The sequence below is a fragment of the Salvelinus alpinus genome, chromosome 16 (genome assembly GCF_045679555.1).
Source record: "Salvelinus alpinus chromosome 16, SLU_Salpinus.1, whole genome shotgun sequence".
NCBI lineage: Eukaryota > Metazoa > Chordata > Actinopteri > Salmoniformes > Salmonidae > Salvelinus > Salvelinus alpinus.
In genome coordinates this window covers 48,027,486-48,047,880 of record NC_092101.1, presented here as the reverse complement: position 1 = coordinate 48,047,880, position 20,395 = coordinate 48,027,486, and the positions used below count along the sequence as shown (strand labels likewise).

The window sequence follows — 20,395 nt, the reverse complement described above, 5'->3', positions numbered from 1 at the left end:
AATTGGTTAACAGTTTGAGTTACCACCTACTGCATGCATACAATATTCCAGGGCTAGTTGTGCTTCAATGGGGACTAACTGAGGTGAGCTGCTTGTGGATAGAGCCCATAGATTCTCTCTCATTCATTAATCTTTCTCCTCCTCCCTCTTTCTCCCTCTCCTCCTCCCTCTTTCTCCCTCTCCTCCTCCCTCTTTCTCCCTCTCCTCCTCCCTCTTTCTCCCTCTCCTCCTCCCTCTTTCTCCCTCTCCTCCTCCCTCTTTCTCCCTCTCCTCTTCCCTCTTTCTCCCTCTCCTCTTCCCTCTTTCTCCCTCTCCTCCTCCCTCTTTCTCCCTCTCTTCCTCCCTCAGCCACAACCTGATGACGATGTGCTGGCAGTACAACCCCAAGATGCGTCCCACCTTCCAGGAAATCATTGAGATGTTGAAGGAGGACCTTCACCCCAGCTTCCAGGAGGTCTCCTTCTTCTACAGCGAGGAGAACAAGCTCCCGGAGTCGGAGGAGTTTGACTTGGACCTGGAAAACATGGAGAGCATCCCGCTGGACCCGTCATCCTACTCCCAGAGAGAGGACAGAGACAGTCTGTCCAGAGATGAGGGACCTAGTCAGGGCCTGAGGGGCAATTACGAGGAACACGTGCCTTACACGCACATGAACGGTGGCAAGAAAAACGGACGAATCTTATCGTTGCCCAGATCCAGCCCTTCCTAACATTTTCTCTTCTTTTCACCTCCTTTGTTCTATCGTTTTCTAATTATTCTTTTTATTATATTACTCTTTCAGAAGCCCTTCAAAAAAATTAAATACAGATCTCAGGACTTTTTTTAATTTCTTCCTCACAGCTGCCAAGCATGGCGGCACAGGATGCAAAAGTTTTGGTATATGTTGAGACATTTTCCGCATTTATCCAGAATCATCTACTACAACTTTCTACTCTATTTTGTTTTCACAATTGCCAAGTTTCCAGGACTGGTCTGCTGGAAAAATAAAAAACTGTGAACACACAGCTTAAAGAACCATAAGGCTGCTTATGATCCAAACCTCTCTCTCTCTCTCTCTCTCTCTCTCTCCCCTCCCCAGGCTGTCCCATCTCTCCTCCATTCTCCTGTTTCGTTTTCAAGTGAAAATGTTTTCAGATAGTGGCCTTTTTATACGTGGCCTATAAACAAAGAGAAGTGTATCAATGTTTGTATTCTTTTCCTTTGAACAATGACTAAACCGTTTGGAATTGTGGGATGGCATAGACTCTCTCCTAGAACAAATGTCTATTTGTAGAGGAAAATGTCTTTTTTTTCTGCAGAATGCTAAACTTCACAGATTATTGTGGTGTTTGGTGAATAGTTGTAATTTATTCGCTTTTTTGTTGTTGTCTCATCTCTTTGTTTTATTTCTGTGTCCTCGCGTTATGGCTGAAGGATATTTAAACAGTTAAAGTTGGACAAAACAGTTCCTCCGACTGACCAATAGCTGCTGCTTTGATATATTTTAGTGGGTATAGAATATATATAGAATATACAGTACCAGTCAAATGTTTGGAGACACCTACTCATTCCAGGGTTTTTCTTTATTTTTACTATTTTCTTATATTGTATAATAATAGTGAAGACATCAAAACTATGAAATAACATATATGGAATCATGTAGTAACCAAAAAAGTGTTAAACAAATCAAAATATATTTTATATTTAAAATATTTCAAAGTAGCCACCCTTTGCCTTGATGACAGCTTTGCACACTCTTGGCATTCTCTCAACCAGTTTCATGAGTAATGCTTTTCCAACAGTCTTGGAGTTCCCACATATGCTGAGCAGTTGTTGGCTGCTTTTCCTTCACTCTGCGGTCCAACTCTCCTTGGTCAAATAGCACTTACACAGCCTGGAAATGTGTTTGGGGTCATTGTCCTGTTGAAAAACAAATGATAGTCCCACTAAGCGCAAACCAGATGGGATGGTGTATCGCTGTGGTAGCCATGCTGGTTAAGGGTGCCTTGTATTCTAAATAAATCACAGACAGTGTCACCAGCAAAGCACCCCCACACAATCAGACCTCCATGCTTCACGTTGGGAACCACACAAGAAGAGATCATCCGTTCACCTACTCTGCATCTCACAAAGACACGGCAGTTGGAACCAAAAATCTCAAATTTGGACTCATCAGACCAAAGGACAGATTTTCACGGGTCTAATGTCCATTGCTCGTGTTTCTTGGCATAAGCAAGTCTCTTCTTCTTATTGGTGTCCTATAGTAGTGGTTTCTTTGTAGCAATTCGACCATGAAGGCCTGATTCACGCAGTCTCCTCTGAACAGTTGATGTTGAGATGCGTCTGTTACTTGAACTCTGTAGCATTTATTTGGGATGCAATCTGAGGCTGGTAACTCTAATGAACTTATCCTCTGCAGCAGAGGTAACTCTGGGTCTTCCTTTCCTGTGTCGGTCCTCATGAGAGCCAGTTTCATCATAGCGCTTGATGGTTTTTGCATCTGCACTTGAAGAAACTTTAAAAGTTCTTAATTTTCCGCTTTGACTGACCTTCATGTCTTATAATGATGGACTGTCGTTTCTCTTTGCTTATTTGAGCTGTTCTTGCCATAATATGGACTTGGTCTTTTACCAAATAGGGCTATCTTCAGTATACCACCCCTACCTTGTCACAACACAACTGAGTGGCTCAAACGCATTAAGAAGGAAAGAAATTCCACCAATTAACTTTTTAAGTCACACCTGTTAATTGAAATGCATTCCAGGTGACTACCTCATGAAGCTGGTTGAGAGAATGCCAAGACTGTGCAAAGCTGTCAAGGCAAAGGTTGGCTACTTTGAAGAATTTTAAATATAAAATATATTTTGATTTGTTTAACACTTTTGGTTACTACATGATTCCATATGTGTTATTTAATAGTTTTGATATCTTCACTATTATTCTACAATGTAGAAAATATATATTTTTTAAATTAAGAAAAACTCTGAAATGAGTAGGTGTGTTCAAACTTGACTGGTTTTGTATATAGTATATATGGAATATTGTTTTTTTTATATCAATATTTTATATATAATATATACGATATTTATGTTCTTGTAAATAGTTAATGTTTAATGTTTTCATCTGAGGCTTTCCTGTAAGATGTTCTTATTTTATTCTTAATGTTTCTAACCCTGAAAATGACACTAATAGATGGTCAATGCTCTGTGTCTTAGACCGTCACACGGGATTTCACTTCTCTGTCCAACCCTGTTCTCCTCGGCATCAAAGGGCAGCCCACCATTTTAGAAAAATCATGGCATCTTTCAAATGCTGTTCTTCGGTCAGTGGACGAGTTTGGGTGGTAATTCTGCTCCAACCGAAACTCCTTGGTTTCCTATCTGTTGTATCTTTGGTCCGATAGAACCAGGGTCTAGACGTCATGTTATCTGTTATTGAACATTGATGTGACTATATTCATTTCTCTTATCTATGGTTGATCGTTAGCGATCTATTGATTGGTTGGTATTATCAGTAGAGATGTGATGTCTGCTTGGACAGACCGCTCGTCTTGTCCTGATGATTGTACTTCATTGTCTTGTTCTATTGGTAGGGGTGTTTCTAGGGTTATAGGTCAGAGGAGACTCATCTATTTGATCTATATCTCACCTGAGCTGACTGGAGATTGTGGCAGAAGCCTATATAGGTGGATGTATTGCAAGAGCCCGTAGCATCAGCACTTGGGAGGGAGATCCCCTGCAGTACTTTATATTTTACCTTTATTAAACTAGGCAAGTCAGTTAAGAACAAATTCTTATTTTCAATGACGGCCTACCGGGGAACGGTGGGTTAACTGGCTTGTTCAGGGGCAGAACGACAGATTTTTACCTTGTCAGCTCGGGGATTCGATCTTGCAACTTTTCGATTACTAGTCCAACGCTCTAACCACTAGGCTACCCTGCCGCCCCATGAGTGGCTACCTGGCATCATCATCTACTCTTTCACAGCCCTGTGTCCTCATACGACTAGGTTTGTTCTGACCCTACCATCACCCTTCACCCCCTCCCCACATAACAACAGAAAGTTCTGACAGCCCATTGGCTGTACTGCTCGCTGACACAGGAAGGAGGTCACAATCAGGCTGCTGGTGGAATTTTCCATGTTACTGTGGTTGAGTGCTTTTGATCAGAACGTTCTGGAAAGTTCCTATTGCATTCCGAGACTACAGCGGGCGGCAGCGAGAGAGAGAGAGGAGCAGTTAGATGGTGTATGTGTTGGGGTTAATGGAGCGAAGCTGGGGCGGCGTTGGGGGGCTGGTACTATTAATCCTATTACATCCCCTCTATCACATGTAGTGTGTGAGTCAGGAAATGCTGTCCCCCCCCCCCCCCCCCCCGACATTCCACTGTCGACGTTGTGGTCCGTGGCGTTCTATTAGGACTACCCGTGTGCCCGTTATTCACAACCCCCCCAACCCTAAACGTACAAGATATTGAACTCAATCCCACACCTTTACCTGCCTCTTTAGAGGACCTCACACCACCACAGTTTCGATTTTGTAAACCTTTCGCTCCAATATCGAAAGATGGGTCATGAAATTGTTCACCTCTGTCCGTGTACAGTCATATTGCTATGTTCCGAACAGACATCACAACATTGCTGGCAGCTTTTCCCAGCACAAGGCTAAGTCCTGATTTTAAAATATAAAGATTATTATACACACACACACACACACACACACACACACACACACACACACACACACAATCTCACACACAATCACACAGACATACATTCTATCTGATGGAAACCACACATTGGTGTTAATGACAGAGGTTGATTGAGAAGTGTTTACAGCATTTCAATGGAGAAGCACAAATAGCCCGATCATTAGTGGTTTACACACGTTTATCCCTCCCTCTAGCCTAAGGCAGCGATACTCATTGTCTGTTGTCAGAAGCATCGATAAGGGACAGAAAAGCACACTGGGAGCTAAGGGCAAGTCAATCTGGTCTGCATTCATCCACTCAGCACTTTGAACCTGGTGTTTAGAGCTTAGTGTAATGGGCCTGGTGTTATTAAACCTAACCCGCCCATTCATCATCGCCCAGTTATCTCTGTTAACCCGTCTGCCTGTGTCTGAGATAGTGGAACCGTTACCTCGTCAGCCTCTACCCAGTGCCTTCTCTACCAACCACAGACCAGAGAGATGGATGTACATTTGTACAGGCTGGTTACTGTTTGTTTGTTTTTGTTTGTTTGGTCACACACACTCATACTAATGTGTGTGTGTGTACATATTAGACAGAGGGAGAGAAATATGACTCTTAGATTGGAGCTAAACCCATAAACGTAAATACCAAAGTTGTGTTTAAAGATGACGAGGTGTTTAGAGATGACGAGGTGTTTAGAGATGACGAGGTGTTTAGAGATGACGAGGTGTTTAGAGATGACGAGGTGTTTAGAGATGACGAGGTGTTTAGAGATGACGAGGTGTTTAGAGATGACGAGGTGTTTAGAGATGACGAGGTGTTTAGAGATGACGAGGTGTTTAGAGATGACGAGGTGTTTAGAGATGACGAGGTGTTTAGAGATGACGAGGTGTTTAGAGATGACGAGGTGTTTAGAGATGACGAGGTGTTTAGAGATGACGAGGTGTTTAGAGATGACGAGGTGTTTAGAGATGACGAGGTGTTTAGAGATGACGAGGTGTTTAGAGATGACGAGGTGTTTAGAGATGACGAGGTGTTTAGAGATGACGAGGTGTTTAGAGATGACGAGGTGTTTAGAGATGACGAGGTGTTTAGAGATGACGAGGTGTTTAGAGATGACGAGGTGTTTAGAGATGACGAGGTGTTTAGAGATGACGAGGTGTTTAGAGATGACGAGGTGTTTAGAGATGACGAGGTGTTTAGAGATGACGAGGTGTTTAGAGATGACGAGGTGTTTAGAGATGACGAGGTGTTTAGAGATGACGAGGTGTTGGAAATGATATGACCGTTGCTACTTAAAGTTCTATCTATCTGTTGCTATGGGGAACTTCAGCTAGTGAGAGGGCTTTGTGGGCTAGATGTTGGTCTGTTGTAAAGGTTTGAATGGCAAGTCCACAGAGTAAGAATGGCGTTCCAAGTTGAAACTTTTAAAACCACCATTTTGATTCTCGACAATTCAAGATGTTAAAAAAACATATGTTCCAATATCATACTTTTGGTGGGTCTCTATCTCTACATATGACCAGTACAGATAGTTAAATGGTGGGTGTCTGTCTCTACATATGACCAGTACAGATAGTTAAATGGTGGGTGTCTGTCTCTGCATATGACCAAATCACCATATCTTTAAGAAATTATAGATAATTAATATTTTATTTATTTTATTATGATCGTTGTCATTGTACAAAAATACCCAGTTAGCTTTTTAGTCAAGCGTTTTTTTAAATGTAAGTCGGGTAAAAACGAAGAGACTATTTTGTTAACAGTAGAGCTGTAAATGTCAGAAGGAGTTGGTAGTTGTCTGGTCTGTGTGTTTGACTACAGTCTACCTCAGGAGTTTTGGAGGAATCACTACAGCATCTCTCTCCGTCTATTGGTCGTTATCCCTGCAGCCCAATCAGAGGACCGGGACACTGCCCACCCGTGACCACTGCTGTGACAAGAATACGATCACAATATAGAATCCCATTAGGTCCAACTCAAACAGCAAGTTTTCACCTAATGTCAAGTCAGTCATCTTTACAACCAAGTAGATGAATCCCCAGTGTAGTGTAAAGCACAACCTCAAAAGCGTTTTTAAACATTGCCACAAACTCTGATTTCAGTAGTAATGTTAGTTAGGAACGGGTAAATCGGGCCAGAATGTGGTGTGATGGCTACAAACTATTTGACTGGTGATTATCATGCACGAAAGGATAGGTTCCCGCTCCCTTTATTTGTGTAGAAGCTCAGAATCCTCAAGCATCAGGTTTGGTTTGATGTCCTTTTGAAATGAACAGTTTCCTAGTTTAACATACCCACTAGCTATCTGATAGTTGCTCTACTTATCGACATGCATTGTTCTAGTGAAGACTTGATTTTATTCAATTTTTTAGTTGTTGTTGAAATTCTACATCAAGACCGAGTCGTCCAAATCATGAATGCATATCTTTTGATCACATACATACAGCCAAAGTCTTCTATAGCTCAGCTATGTCTTGGTCATGCTGTTCATCATTGACAGAATAGATGATCTCCTCAGTGGTTGGGTTTTGGTGGGTGGGTGGTGTATCTCTGAGTTCCTTGTCTGCTCAAGTCAGTCAAATACGGGACGGCATTCAGACTTGAGGCTTTTTTATTTGTATGTATCTTCCAGAAGTGTTTTTTTATTTCTCTGTCGTCAGTTTGCATTTATGTTGTATGTATTATTTTTCTACTGTGAAAATACGTTATTCTATCGACGCCACGACGCGGTCTGTGTGGACGCTTGCATGCCTCCGCTGGTTAAAGGACTGTTCCCTGAGAGAGCTGGACTAGGACAATCCTTTGTGCCATAATAAACAGAAAAATGTATTCTAGATTGTAACTTCTCAGGGAGGCATGAGTTGTGGGGGGGGGTGTGAGGGTGGAAAGAGCCACCTACCTACCCACCTACCTACCTACCTACCTACCTGTCTAACCTGAAGTGGAAGTTCTCTCGTCATCCTAGCAAATTATCTTTTTTTGGGGGGGGGGGGGTGTAGCCAACAAGTTGTCAACAAACAAACAAACAACTGACCCTTTGTGAATCAATATTTTTTTCAGCGCTTCAAGATTATGGACATAATGATTAAATGAATGCTTGTTATCATTGTGATCCGTGGTGTTCACTACCACCAGGTGGCTGGATGTGAAAGTGCAGCAGCTGGACCGGTGCTCGTAGCCAGGGCTCTGTCCCATAGTGCCTTGCTCAGACTGACCTCCCTCCTGACTACATAGCCAGCCAGACCCTCAGTGCCCAGGACTGGACTAGTCTGCCCCGGGTCTGGACTAGTCTGGTCTGGAATGCTCTGGACTAGACTAGTCTCCTCTGGACTGCTCTGCTCTAGACTGGACTGCTCTGTACTAGACTAGACTGCTCTGTACTGCTCTGTACTAGACTAGACTGTCTCCTCTACTCGCTCATCACCCATAGTCAAGGAATATACCCCCAACGAACCCCCACAGCAGGAGAATACTGGAGTATCAACGCATTATGTATTCTAAGACAGGAGAGAGGCGCCTTCTGTAACTCATGGCTCCAGTCAGAAGGAGGTAACACGTCCAGCTTGGCTGGATTGATGATTCATCATATTATACTGTGTTGGGGTAATTATGTAAACGATATTCATGGTTTAACCCCCAAAAAATGTTGAACTTCTTGTCTCTACTTGGGCGAAGCTCAGACTTGTTTTGTGCATGAATCCAAACCCCAAGCTGATAGTTTGTTAATTTGATGCTAATAGAATTATGTATCTCGGCCAACTCGCTTTGTTGATTTAAAACACAACACCCAAAGCACATGGGATCGTCTATAATTAGCAACAATTGAATGCATGACATGGGAGAATAGAACTCCCATTTTTAAAATGCATAATAAAATGTTAATTTTTGTATTAAAACGAATCAAAACTTTAACTGTAAATAACGGCAGATATCCCTGAAAAATATAAGCACTTGATTTAGGAAAATGTAGTTTTAGTTTAAACTCTGATAAGCTAAACATGTGGTTTGCCAGAGCACGCTAGTGATCCAGCAGCAGGTCATCATTCTGTGTATTGTTTCAAAAAGTATTACAGTTAGAGATGTTGATTAATATTTTAAAATGTTGTGCCAAAAATAGAGGGCAAATACAATTACTTTTCTGACTGTAAACTTTTACTACTCTTGTACATGATTTGAATTTTAACATTTGTTATCAATGTATATAACTTTTTCTAAATAAAAATCAACATTTTGTTTGCTCGTGACACTACTGCGCTGCGCAGATGAAAGTTGTGTCGATGTATTATGGAGCAGCATAACTCTGACTAGATGATACGTGTGTATCATGACATATGTGGTCTGAAATGTTCATTTCAATATGTTCTTTCCTCATTCTAACTACATGTTGCCATGCCCCCCCACCCCCCCAGAATCACAATAGCATGTCAGTCATCTTTTATAATAATAATATATCGCAAAATATCGCCCATTGCAATGTTATGGAATGAAATGTCCTCGTTTCAGACCAACAGCTTACAGAAAAGGCATATTGCTTTTTCGATGTGGAAAAACTGGAAAAGACCACTAGAGGAAATCCTAGTAAATAAATATAAAACATAAAATGCATCAGAATCAATGGTTCTATCCTAATCTAATGTGGGGCGGCAGGTAGCCTAGTGGTTAGAGCGATGGACAGGTAGCCTAGTGGTTAGAGCGATGGACAGGTAGCCTAGTGGTTAGAGCGATGGACAGGTAGCCTAGTGGTTAGAGCGATGGACAGGTAGCCTAGTGGTTAGAGCGTTCGGCAGGTAGCCTAGTGGTTAGAGCGATGGACAGGTAGCCTAGTGGTTAGAGCGATGGACAGGTAGCCTAGTGGTTAGAGCGATGGACAGGTAGCCTAGTGGTTAGAGCGATGGACAGGTAGCCTAGTGGTTAGAGCGATGGACAGGTAGCCTAGTGGTTAGAGCGATGGACAGGTAGCCTAGTGGTTAGAGCGATGGACAGGTAGCCTAGTGGTTAGAGCGTTCGGCAGGTAGCCTAGTGGTTAGAGCGTTGGGTAGGTAGCCTAGTGGGTAGAGCGTTGGGCAGGTAGCCTAGTGGTTAGAGCGATGGGCAGGTAGCCTAGTGGTTAGAGCGACGGGCAGGTAGCCTAGTGGTTAGAGCGACGGACAGGTAGCCTAGTGGTTAGAGCGACGGACAGGTAGCCTAGTGGTTAGAGCGACGGACAGGTAGCCTAGTGGTTAGAGCGACGGACAGGTAGCCTAGTGGTTAGAGCGACGGACAGGTAGCCTAGTGGTTAGAGCGACGGACAGGTAGCCTAGTGGTTAGAGCGACGGACAGGTAGCCTAGTGGTTAGAGCGTTGGGCAGGTAGCCTAGTGGTTAGAGCGTTGGGCAGGTAGGCTAGTGGTTAGAGCGTTGGGCCAGTAACCAAAAGGTTGCTGGATCGAATCTCCGAGCTGACAAGGTAAAACTCTGTTTTTCTGCCCCTGAACAAGGCAGTTAACCCACTGTTCCACGGTAGGCTGTCATTGTAAATAAGAATTTGTTCTTAACTGACTTGCCTAGTTAAATAAAATAAAAAATGACAATTAAAGACTGCCAAGCCATTTAACATGACCATGGAGTATGAAGAAAACCACCGTAAGCTGTGTATTTGGTACAATGTCTGTTAGTAGTGTAATGAAATGTACGTGTGTGTAAGGTGGTCGATTTTAAAGTCACTTTTTTTTTTTTTTTTTACTGATTCTGCCAAACTAGTCTACATCTACACACATCTACAGATGTAATAATGATATATTTGCTGTTGCTGAAACAGTTTTTTTGTGTTTTTGTTTATTCGGTGTCAAGTCAACAAGGTTACTGATGCAAACAGATGTGCTAGAGGGTAAAGGGGTTCAGTATAGTAGTGGTGGGGGTGGCCATGATGATGTTGAGGGTTTAGGGGGTAAAGGGGTTCAGTATAGTAGTGGTGGGGGTGATATTGAGGGTTTAGGGGGTAAAGGGGTTCAGTATAGTAATGGTGGGGGTGGTATTGAGGGTTTAGGGGGTAAAGGGGTACAGTATAGTAATGGTGGGGGTGATATTGAGGGTTTAGAGGGTAAAGGGGTTCAGTATAGTAATGGTGGGGTGATATTGAGGGTTTAGGGGGTAAAGGGGTTCAGTATAGTAATGGTGGGGGTGATATTGAGGGTTTAGGGGGTAAAGGGGTTCTGTATAGTAATGTTGGGGGTGATATTGAAGGTTTAGGGGGTAAAGGGGTTCAGTATAGTAATGGTGGGGGTGATATTGAGGGTTTAGAGGGTAAAGGGGTTCTGTATAGTAATGGTGGGGGTGATATTGAGGGTTTCGGGGGTAAAGGGGTTCAGTATAGTAATGGTGGGGGTGGCCATGATGATATTGAGGGTTTAGGGGGTAAAGGGGTTCAGTATAGTAATGGTGGGGGTGATATTGAGGGTTTAGAGGGTAAAGGGGTTCAGTATAGTAGTGGTGGGGGTGATATTGAGGGTTTAGGGAGTAATGGGGAGTCGGTGGGTAATGGGGAGTCGGTGGTCTGCTCTAGTTTACACAGCTCGCTAGATGTTAGTCTCTCTCTAGCCCCTGTGTGTCTCTGTAGGTGGAGTTGTCTCGCTGTCGTCCTTGGTTGAAGTCTTACCATGGGTTTTGTTTCTTTGTGTTGTGACTGCTGCTCCTTCTCCCTCTGTGCACATAGATGGCTCCAGAATGCTGTGTGTAGGCTGGCAGGATACATGCCTCTTTATGCCATGATAGAAGATATACTGATGTATTCATCATTGATACATCACAGTGCCTTCAGCCAGTATTCACACTGCTTGACTTTTTCCCACTTTTTGGTTGTGTTAGACTGAATTAAAAAAAAAAAAAAAAATTAAAGAAGAAGAAAAAGAAAAATGTGTATATATATATATATGAATTGTAACAGGCCTACACACAATACCCCATAATGGCAAAGTAGAAAATATTTTTAGACATTTTTACAAATTAATTAAAAATGAAACCCTGTAATGTCTTGAGTCAAATATTCAACCCCTTTCTTAGGGCAAGTCCACATAAGTTCAGGACAACAAATGTGCTTAGAGTAAGTTCCATGGACTCTGTGTGCAATAATAGTGTTTAACCTGATGTTTGAATGACTACCTCATCTCTGTACCCCACACATACCATTGTCTGTAAGGTCCCTCAGTCGAGTAGTGGATTTCAAACACAGATTCAACCACAAAGACCAGGGAGGTTTTCCAATGCCTCGCAAAGAAGGGCACCTATTGGTAGATGGGTAAAATAAAAAAAGCAGACATTGAATACCCCATTGAGCATGGTGACGTTATGAATTACACTTTGTGGTGACTGGGTGTATTGATACACCATCCAAAGATACAGGCATCATTCCTAACTCAGTTGCCGGAGAGGAAGGAAACTGCTCAGGGATTTCACCATGAGGCCAAGGATGACTTTAAAACAGTTACAGAGCTTAATGGTTTTGATAGGAGAAAACTGAGGATGGATCAACAACGTTGTAGTTACTCCACAATAAAAAACCTAATTGACAGGGTGAAACGAAGGAAGCCTGTACATGCATCCTGTTAGCAACAAGGCACTAAAGTAGTCTTGCAAAAATATTGCCAAAACAAACATTTTGTCCTGAATACCAAGTGTTATGTTTGGGCCAAATCCAATACAACACATTACTGAGTACCACTCTCCATATTTTCAAGCATCATGTTATGGGTATGCTTGTAATCGTTAAGGACTGGGGAGTTTTTCAGGATAAAAAAGAAACGGCTGGAGCTAAGCACAGGCAAAATCCTAGAGGGAGGAAAACCTGATTCAGTCTGCTTTCCTCCAGACACTGGGAGATGAATTCACCTTTCAGCAGGACAATAACCTAAAACACAAGGCCAAATCTACACTGCAGTTGCTTACCAAGATTGAATGTTCCACAAAATGTGGAATAAGTCAAGGGGTATCAGACACTTTCTGAAGACACTGTATCTACAGCTACATTGTGTCACATAGATGCGTATTAATGTATCACACCCATGTACAACCACAAAGATGGCTACATCCCTACACTGGATCCACATGTACCATTGCCTTTATGTATATCACATATATCAATATCATATTCACTCTCTTGTCACAATAACACACACACACACACACGTACAGGATCAAAATGTGCCATGACTAAATAAAGCTTGACAATGTATTTTTTTCTGTTTTCAAGGAGAGCCAAGCAGTGATATGTACAGTAAATGTTGGAATAATATGAAAATCTTGCTTTGTGTAAATTATTCAACAATTAACTGTTTAATATTAAAATTATGAATACATTTATTGGAGAATGTTTTTCTTGTTATGCTCCTTAGCCTCAGTGTATTTGAGGAATGTGTTTCAGGCATAATGAACTCTTGTGTCCTGCTCATTATGACACTAAATCAGCACATTTTCAATTTTTTTATGTCAGCCTGGTCAAAAAGGTCAAGCGTAAGTTCAAATGTAACAATCCCTTCCCAGATGCTACAGCAGCGGCAATGTTTTCCGTTTTGACCTGATCTGCTAGTATCTGCCAGTCTGTTTGTACGGTACTAGGATTTTACTACAGGAGTACAACTAGGGAGTTTTACTAACTATGACAGTGATATGTGGTTTTTAAGATGAATTAACTAACTGTTAATCGCTCTGGATAAGAGGGTCTGCTAAATGACTAACACATAGGTGGAGCAGTGAACAACAGAACATTAGCGATTCTCAAATTCCATGGTTTCATATTCACTTTAGACACTGAACTAAGGTCAGTTTTGCATTTCCAGGGGTCTCCCGGGTGGCGCAGTGGTCTAGGGCACTGCATCGCAGCGCTAGCTGTGCCACCAGACACTGGGTTCGCGCCCAGGCTCTGTCGCAGCCGGCTGCGAGCGGGAGGTCCGTGGGGCGACGCACAGTTGGCCTAGCGTCGGCCGGTAGGGATATCCTTGTCTCATCGCGCACTAGTGACTCCTGTGGCGGGTCGGGTGCAGTGCGCGCTGACCAGGTCGCCAGGTGCACGGTGTTTCCTCCGACACATTGGTGCAGCTGGCTTCCGCGCGCTGTGTTAAGAAGCAGTGCGGCTTGGCTGGGTTGTGTTTCGGGCTCTCCCGAGCCCGTACGGGAGTTGAGACAAGATAGTAACTACTAACAATTGGATACCACGAAAAGGGGGTAAAATACAAAAAAGTTTTGCATTTCCCCCTCCCCTGGTGGAATTCGGAAAGTGTAAGCTAATCCTGAATCTGTGCATAAGGTCGACTTGTACTAACCGGACCAACTGATGCGTAAATGAATATGATCATGGTGTGACCTCTATTCAGCCATGTAAATACAGTACTGTAGAATCAGAGGGGTATTTTCTAAAAGAAGGATTGATGAGTTAAAAAAACAACCAGAAATGACTTTTGGTTTATCTGATTCATTAAGAATGCTTAACTTGGTGTGATTTTGGTTGTTTGAGACCATGCCCATTTTAAGCTTATCTTTCAAACTTAAATTACTTCAGACTTTTTAGGCAAGTTACCTGTCTGGCTAAGTCATTCTTTCTGTTTTGTAGTATAGCCCTCTGGACTAAACACTGATGTACATCAATGTCAATAGGCCACCAACTATTGACTTCACACTGCACATATACACTGTCAAGCCACATGTGATTCAGAATATGGTTGTGTCACATGTCTACGTTGTTAAGAGCAGTGTTCCCTCAAATGTTCGATCACAAAGTCATTCCAAGTTAGTTCAATGTAGATATCTATATGTAACGGATTTTAATGGCTAGCTAGTTAGCGGTGGTGCGCGCTAATAGCCTTTCAATCGGTTACGTCACTTGCTCTGAGACCTTGAAGTAGTGGTTCCCCTTTGCTATGCAAGGGACGCGGCTTTTGTGGAGCGATGGGTAACGATGCTTCGTGGGTGACTGTTGTTGATGTGTGCAGAGGGTCCCTGGTTCGCGCCCGGGTCGGACGGACTAAAGAGAACTGTTACATATATATATGCTGTCTGAGTGAATGCAGTTTTCCACTACTAGTGAACTGGAGCATCTTGTGTGGACCAAAATCCAATGTATAGAACTGACACGGTCCATTCCTTATTCTATATCACGAAATATAATTCAAACAAATTCTACACACATTTCTATCTGAAAGTTCAGATATGTTGCCCCTTCCTGAATTGCCACTGAACTTAGAACGACTGTCTTGCTGCAACCTCTTCATCAACACACTCTGTATTTTCACACTTAAATACAATAAACAGTGTGTCAATGTAAAGGTCTAATCTCACCACGGAAACCACTTCAGAGCGCACAAGTTCCGCTCAACAGTTTCCCAGATCAGCACAGCGTTATGATGACACAAACAGAGAAACGGACGAGTAGACGACACGAACACAAGTAGAGAAATCGTATCAGAATGATTGGCTTTATAGTTTCAATTTGAATGAACTATTGAAGCTTGTTACATATGAGAAATGATTATAAAGTTATACTCGAAGCTTGTGAAAGCGTATGGAACTGAAAGAGAGAAAACAATATGAGTTGATTGTGTAATATTGGAACAAGGCTAGTGTGGCTGTACATGAGTATGCCACTTTGTCCTCAGCTAACATGGCACAGAGAAGCTGAAAAGAGGAAGCTGTGAGTGACCTGTGGTTTGGTTGATTTGTCCTCTTCCCCGTTCATTGTCTTTTTACTGTGCAGAGTCAGAGGACTAACTGCACACACTCGTCAAGAGAACATGGTTAGAACACAAGAATCTTTTGGTTGAAGGCATCTCTATACTCTGGTTTCCTGTTGCTTTTTGGTTCTTCGTCTGGAGGCTGTCTGGATAGGGTTTCATATATATATATATATATATATATATATATATATAGAAGGTGAGTAAAAAAAAAATTACAAATGTTTTCATATCTAACTTCATATCATATATCACATCACTTCTGTCCATTGTGTAATAACAGACACATTTTAGCAGAGTCCTTCTTGGACATGAGCAATGTCTGATAGATTTATTACGTTGAATATGTTGAGGTATGACAATTTTTTAAATCGAGCACATGATCAACTGTGATTGCAAAGCCTTCGTCGTTCTTAACATTTCTAATGCTCAGTTTACCCTCCTAATGCTCAGCTAACCCTCCTAAAGCTCAGCTAACCCTCTTAACGCTCAGCTAACCCTCCTAACGCTCAGCTAACCCTCCTAATGCTCAGCTAACCCTCTTAACTCTCAGCTAACCCTCCTAACGCTCAGCTAACCCTCTTAACGCTCAGCTAACCCTCCTAATGCTCAACTAACCCTCTTAACGCTCAGCTAACCCTCCTAATGCTCAGCTAACCCTCTTAACGCTCAGCTAACCCTCCTAATGCTCAGCTAACTTAACCCTCCTAATGCTCAGCTAACCCTCCTAACGCTCAGCTAACCCTCCTAATGCTCAGCTAAACCCTCCTAACGCTCAGCTAACCCTCTTAACGCTCAGCTAACCCTCTTAACGCTCAGCTAACCCTCCTAATGCTCAGCTAACCCTCTTAACGCTCAGCTAACCCTCCTAATGCTCAGCTAAACCCTCCTAACGCTCAGCTAACCCTCCTAAAGCTCAGCTAACCCTCCTAACGCTCAGCTAACCCTCCTAATGCTCAGCTAACCCTCCTAATGCCCAGCTAACTCTCAGCTAACCCTCCTAACGCTCAGCTAACCCTCTTAACGCTCAGCTAACCCTCCTAATGCTCAGCTAACGGTCAGCTAACCCTCCTAACGCTCAGCTAACTCTCCTAATGCTCAGCTAACCCTCCTAACGCTCAGCTAACTCTCCTAATGCTCAGCTAACCCTCCTAACGCTCAGCTAACCCTCTTAACGCTCAGCTAACCCTCCTAACGCTCAGCTAACCCTCTTAACGCTCAGCTAACCCTCCTAACGCTCAGCTAACCCTCCTAACGCTCAGCTAACCCTCCTAACGCTCAGCTAACCCTCCTAACGCTCAGCTAACAGTCTTAATGCTCAGCTAACCTTCTTAACGCTCAGCTAACCCTCTTAATGCTCAGCTAACCCTCCTAACGATCAGCTAACCCTCTTAACGCTCAGCTAACCCTCTTAACGCTCAGCTAACCCTCTTAACGCTCAGCTAACCCTCCTAATGCTCAGCTAACCTAACCCTCCTAACGCTCAGCTAACCCTCCTAATGCTCAGCTAACCCTCCTAATGCTCAGCTAACCCTCTTAACGCTCAGCTAACCCTCTTAACGCTCAGCTAACCCTCCTAATGCTCAGCTAACCCTCCTAACGCTCAGCTAACCCTCCTAACGCTCAGCTAACCCTCCTAATGCTCAGCTAACCCTCCTAATGCTCAGCTAACTTAACCCTCCTAACGCTCAGCTAACGCTCAGCTAACCCTCCTAACGTTCAGCTAACCCTCTTAACGCTCAGCTAACCCTCCTAACGCTCAGCTAACCCTCCTAATGCTCAGCTAACCCTCCTAACGCTCAGCTAACCCTCCTAACGCTCAGCTAACGCTCAGCTAACCCTCCTAACGCCCAGCTAACCCTCCTAATGCTCGACTTGCTGCTGCCCTCTGTCCTTTTTTACCACTCTCCCCTCCCATCCCTTCATCTTCCCAGACTTCTTCACAGTTAAACTCTTTCCTACCTCTCTTCAGCCACTCCGCCCTCACACCTTTCCCTTCCCCTCTTCATCAAAGTCTTCCCTCTCTCCGTCGCCTCTTTTCATCCCCTCCCTCCCTCTCTCCACGGTGCCTCTATCACTTCCCCTCACTGTGTCTGTTCTCTCCCAGCCAGCCCCTATCCAGGAGCCCCTGGGTTTCAATATCTACATCCCAAATGGCATCCTATTCCCTATGTAGTGCACTACTTTTGACCATTGGGCCCTGGTTAAAAATAGTGCACTACATACGGAATAGGGTGCCATTTGGAATGTATGTTATCTGTGGTTAGGTAATCCCCAGCAGCTCCCTGATCCGACTCTGCCTGGGATACTCGTTCGTCCCTCCCCCCCCCCTCGTTTTCTCTCGGACTCTTTCACTCGCTCACTCGCTCAGCCCAAGTCTCGGTGTTGCACGGCGAGCTAACCAGCTCCAGATAGCCTTCTCTATGGCAGATTCTCCCTTAAACAACTCCTGGCCTTCTTTCTCCAAACTCTGGATGAAACGTTGGTCCTTCAAGAGAGGTAGCTACAACCATCACCTTTTTTCTTTTTTTGCTACTGCTACTACTGTCTCCCTTTCTCTGCCTTTCTCCTCATCACACTTTAAAAATCATGTTTTTGTTGATCTCCTGCGTTATGGTGGTCTTCCAGTTTCTTCAGATATGGAATCTTGAGGTTTGTGTCTTGTAATTTCAGTTGCATTATCTCCTGGGGTTCTTAATATGGTCTAAACCTGCAATGAAATCATTCTCACTTTTGAAAAAAATATACATATTTTTTTGTTATTATCTTAAACTAATAGTTATATTATATATCAGCATGTGTTTTATATTGATGTTGTATAATGTTTTTTTATTTTTTTGCCACAGTGAGGTTTTGTCTATTTCCTTTGGTGTGGAGCGCTCAGTGCTTTCACGTTGTCATAAATGGATGATCAAAGTGCCTTTCTGTCTCTAAGGGATGTGAGATGACAGGTGTTGATGTGTGTCATGCCCACAGATTTCATATCACATGTATACTGAACAAAAATATAAACGCAACATGTGACAATTTCTAAGATTTCACTGAGTTACAGTTCATATAAAGGAAATCAGTCATGTTAAATCAATTCATTAGGCCTTAATCTATGGATTTCACATGACTTGGAATACAGATATGCATCTGTTGATCACAGAAACCTTTAAAAAAATATATTGTCACAGGATCTCGTCACGTTATTTCTGTGCATTGAAATTGACATCGATAAAATCCAATTGTGTTCGTTGTCCGTAGCTTATGCCTGCCCATACCATAACCCCACCGCCACCGCCACCTCAGTTCACAATGTTGACATCAGAAAACCGCTCGCCCACACCACACCATACATGTGGTCTGCGGTTGTGAGGCCGGTTGGACGCACTTCCAAATGTTCTAAAACAACATAGGAGGCTTATGGTAGAGAAATTAACATTCAATTCTCTGGCTACAGCTCTGGTGGACATTCATTTTATTATTATTAATATTAATTATTATTAGCATTAAAAAAAACATTTTTTTTTTACATTGACCTGTTTTTCTCCCCAATTGGTAGTAGTTACAGTCTTGTCTCATCGCTGCAACTCCCATACGGACTCGGGAGAGGCGAAGGTCGAGAGCCATGCGTCCTCCGAAACACAACCCAGCCACACAACCCAGCCAAGCCGCACTGCTTCTTGAGACAAAGCCCGCTTAACCCGGAAGCCAGCCGCACCAATGTGTCGGAGGAAACACATTACACCTGGCGACCGTGTTAGCGTGCATTGCGCCCGGCCCGCCACAGGAGTCACTAGAGCGCAATGGGACAAGAACATCCCTACCGGCCAAACCCTCCATTAACCCAGATGACACTGGGCCAATTGTGCGCTGCCCCATGGGTCTCCCGGTCACGGCCAGCTGCGACAGAGCCTGGACTCGAACGAGGACCGCAGTGGCACAGCTAGCACTGCGATGCAGTGCCTTAGACCACTATGCCACTTGTGAGGCCCCTGGTGGACATTCCTGCAGTCAGCATGCCAATTGCTGGCTCCGTCAAAACTTGAGACATCTGTGGCATTGTGTTGTGTGACAAAACTGCACATTGGTGGCCTTTTATTGTCCCCAGCACAACGTGCTGGTATCTTTTATTTCAGCTAATGAAACATGGGAACAACACTTTAAATGTTGTGTTTATATTTTTATTCAGTGTATTTTTTTTATTTTACCTAAACAATACATCTGTCACATATCTTTAAAGATGCCAAATGGCTGTGGGCTACACTAGTTCATTTAGCAGACAGACTTGCTTATAATTCCCGTGGCATTATTTTACATTATTTTATAGTAAGAAAAAATATATAAAAAATTTACCTTTATTTAACTAGGCAGTTAAGAACAAATTCTTGTTTTCAATGACGGCCTAGGAACAGTGGGTTAACTGCCTGTTCAGGGGCAGAACGACAGATTTGTACCTTGTCAGCTCGGGGATTTGAACTTGCAACCTTTCGGTTACTAGTCCAATGCTCTAACCACTAGGTTACCCTGCCGCCCCAATTGAACAAAGCTGAATAAAATAGAAAGGATATTTTCCCCCAAACGAGTTCCGAGGCAATGTTAAACAGTTAATGTGTTTCACTATGTTCTGTAGGCGATGGGCTCTCCAACCCTCTTCCAGGGGTCCTAGGCCTATAGGCTACTTTAGTTGTTATACAAACCTTATCAAAACATTGAGGCCTATAGGCTAGCTAGGCTACATGATACATGCGACTATGATTAGAAAAAATGCAAGCACCTTTCCTTGCCTTAGTTTGCACAAACCGGGCATTATTCACAAGTGATGATATTCTCACCCATCAGACTATTCTCAATTTAATCTTTACATATACTAAATATGTGTCAAATTAGATTTGATATAGAATGGGCCATCATCATGCACCTGTCGGAAGAGAAGTGGGACGGGGAAAAAAGATGTCACCTGTATGCACTTGAATATCGAATGGAGGACGCTTTTCCCGCGGTTAATTTTCATGCCAGCCAGGTAGGCTACTCCGGTGTTA

The 20,395-nt window shown here is 43.1% G+C and overlaps 1 protein-coding gene across 4 annotated transcripts in view; it reads left to right on the top strand.

Moving 5' to 3' along the window:
* The window catches only part of LOC139541620 (insulin receptor-like), a 206,184-nt gene extending 197,267 nt beyond the window's left edge, over positions 1 to 8,917 (top strand). For 3 of the 4 annotated variants that reach the window (XM_071346446.1, XM_071346445.1, XM_071346447.1), the window contains one exon: positions 349 to 8,917. In XM_071346446.1, coding sequence (XP_071202547.1) covers positions 349 to 709 — 361 coding nt within the window. In that variant the 3' untranslated portion in view covers positions 710 to 8,917. The remainder of the gene's footprint in view (positions 1 to 348) is intronic. The other variant, XR_011668371.1, reaches the window with a different exon arrangement.
* Positions 8,918 to 20,395: the final 11,478 nt, after the last annotated feature.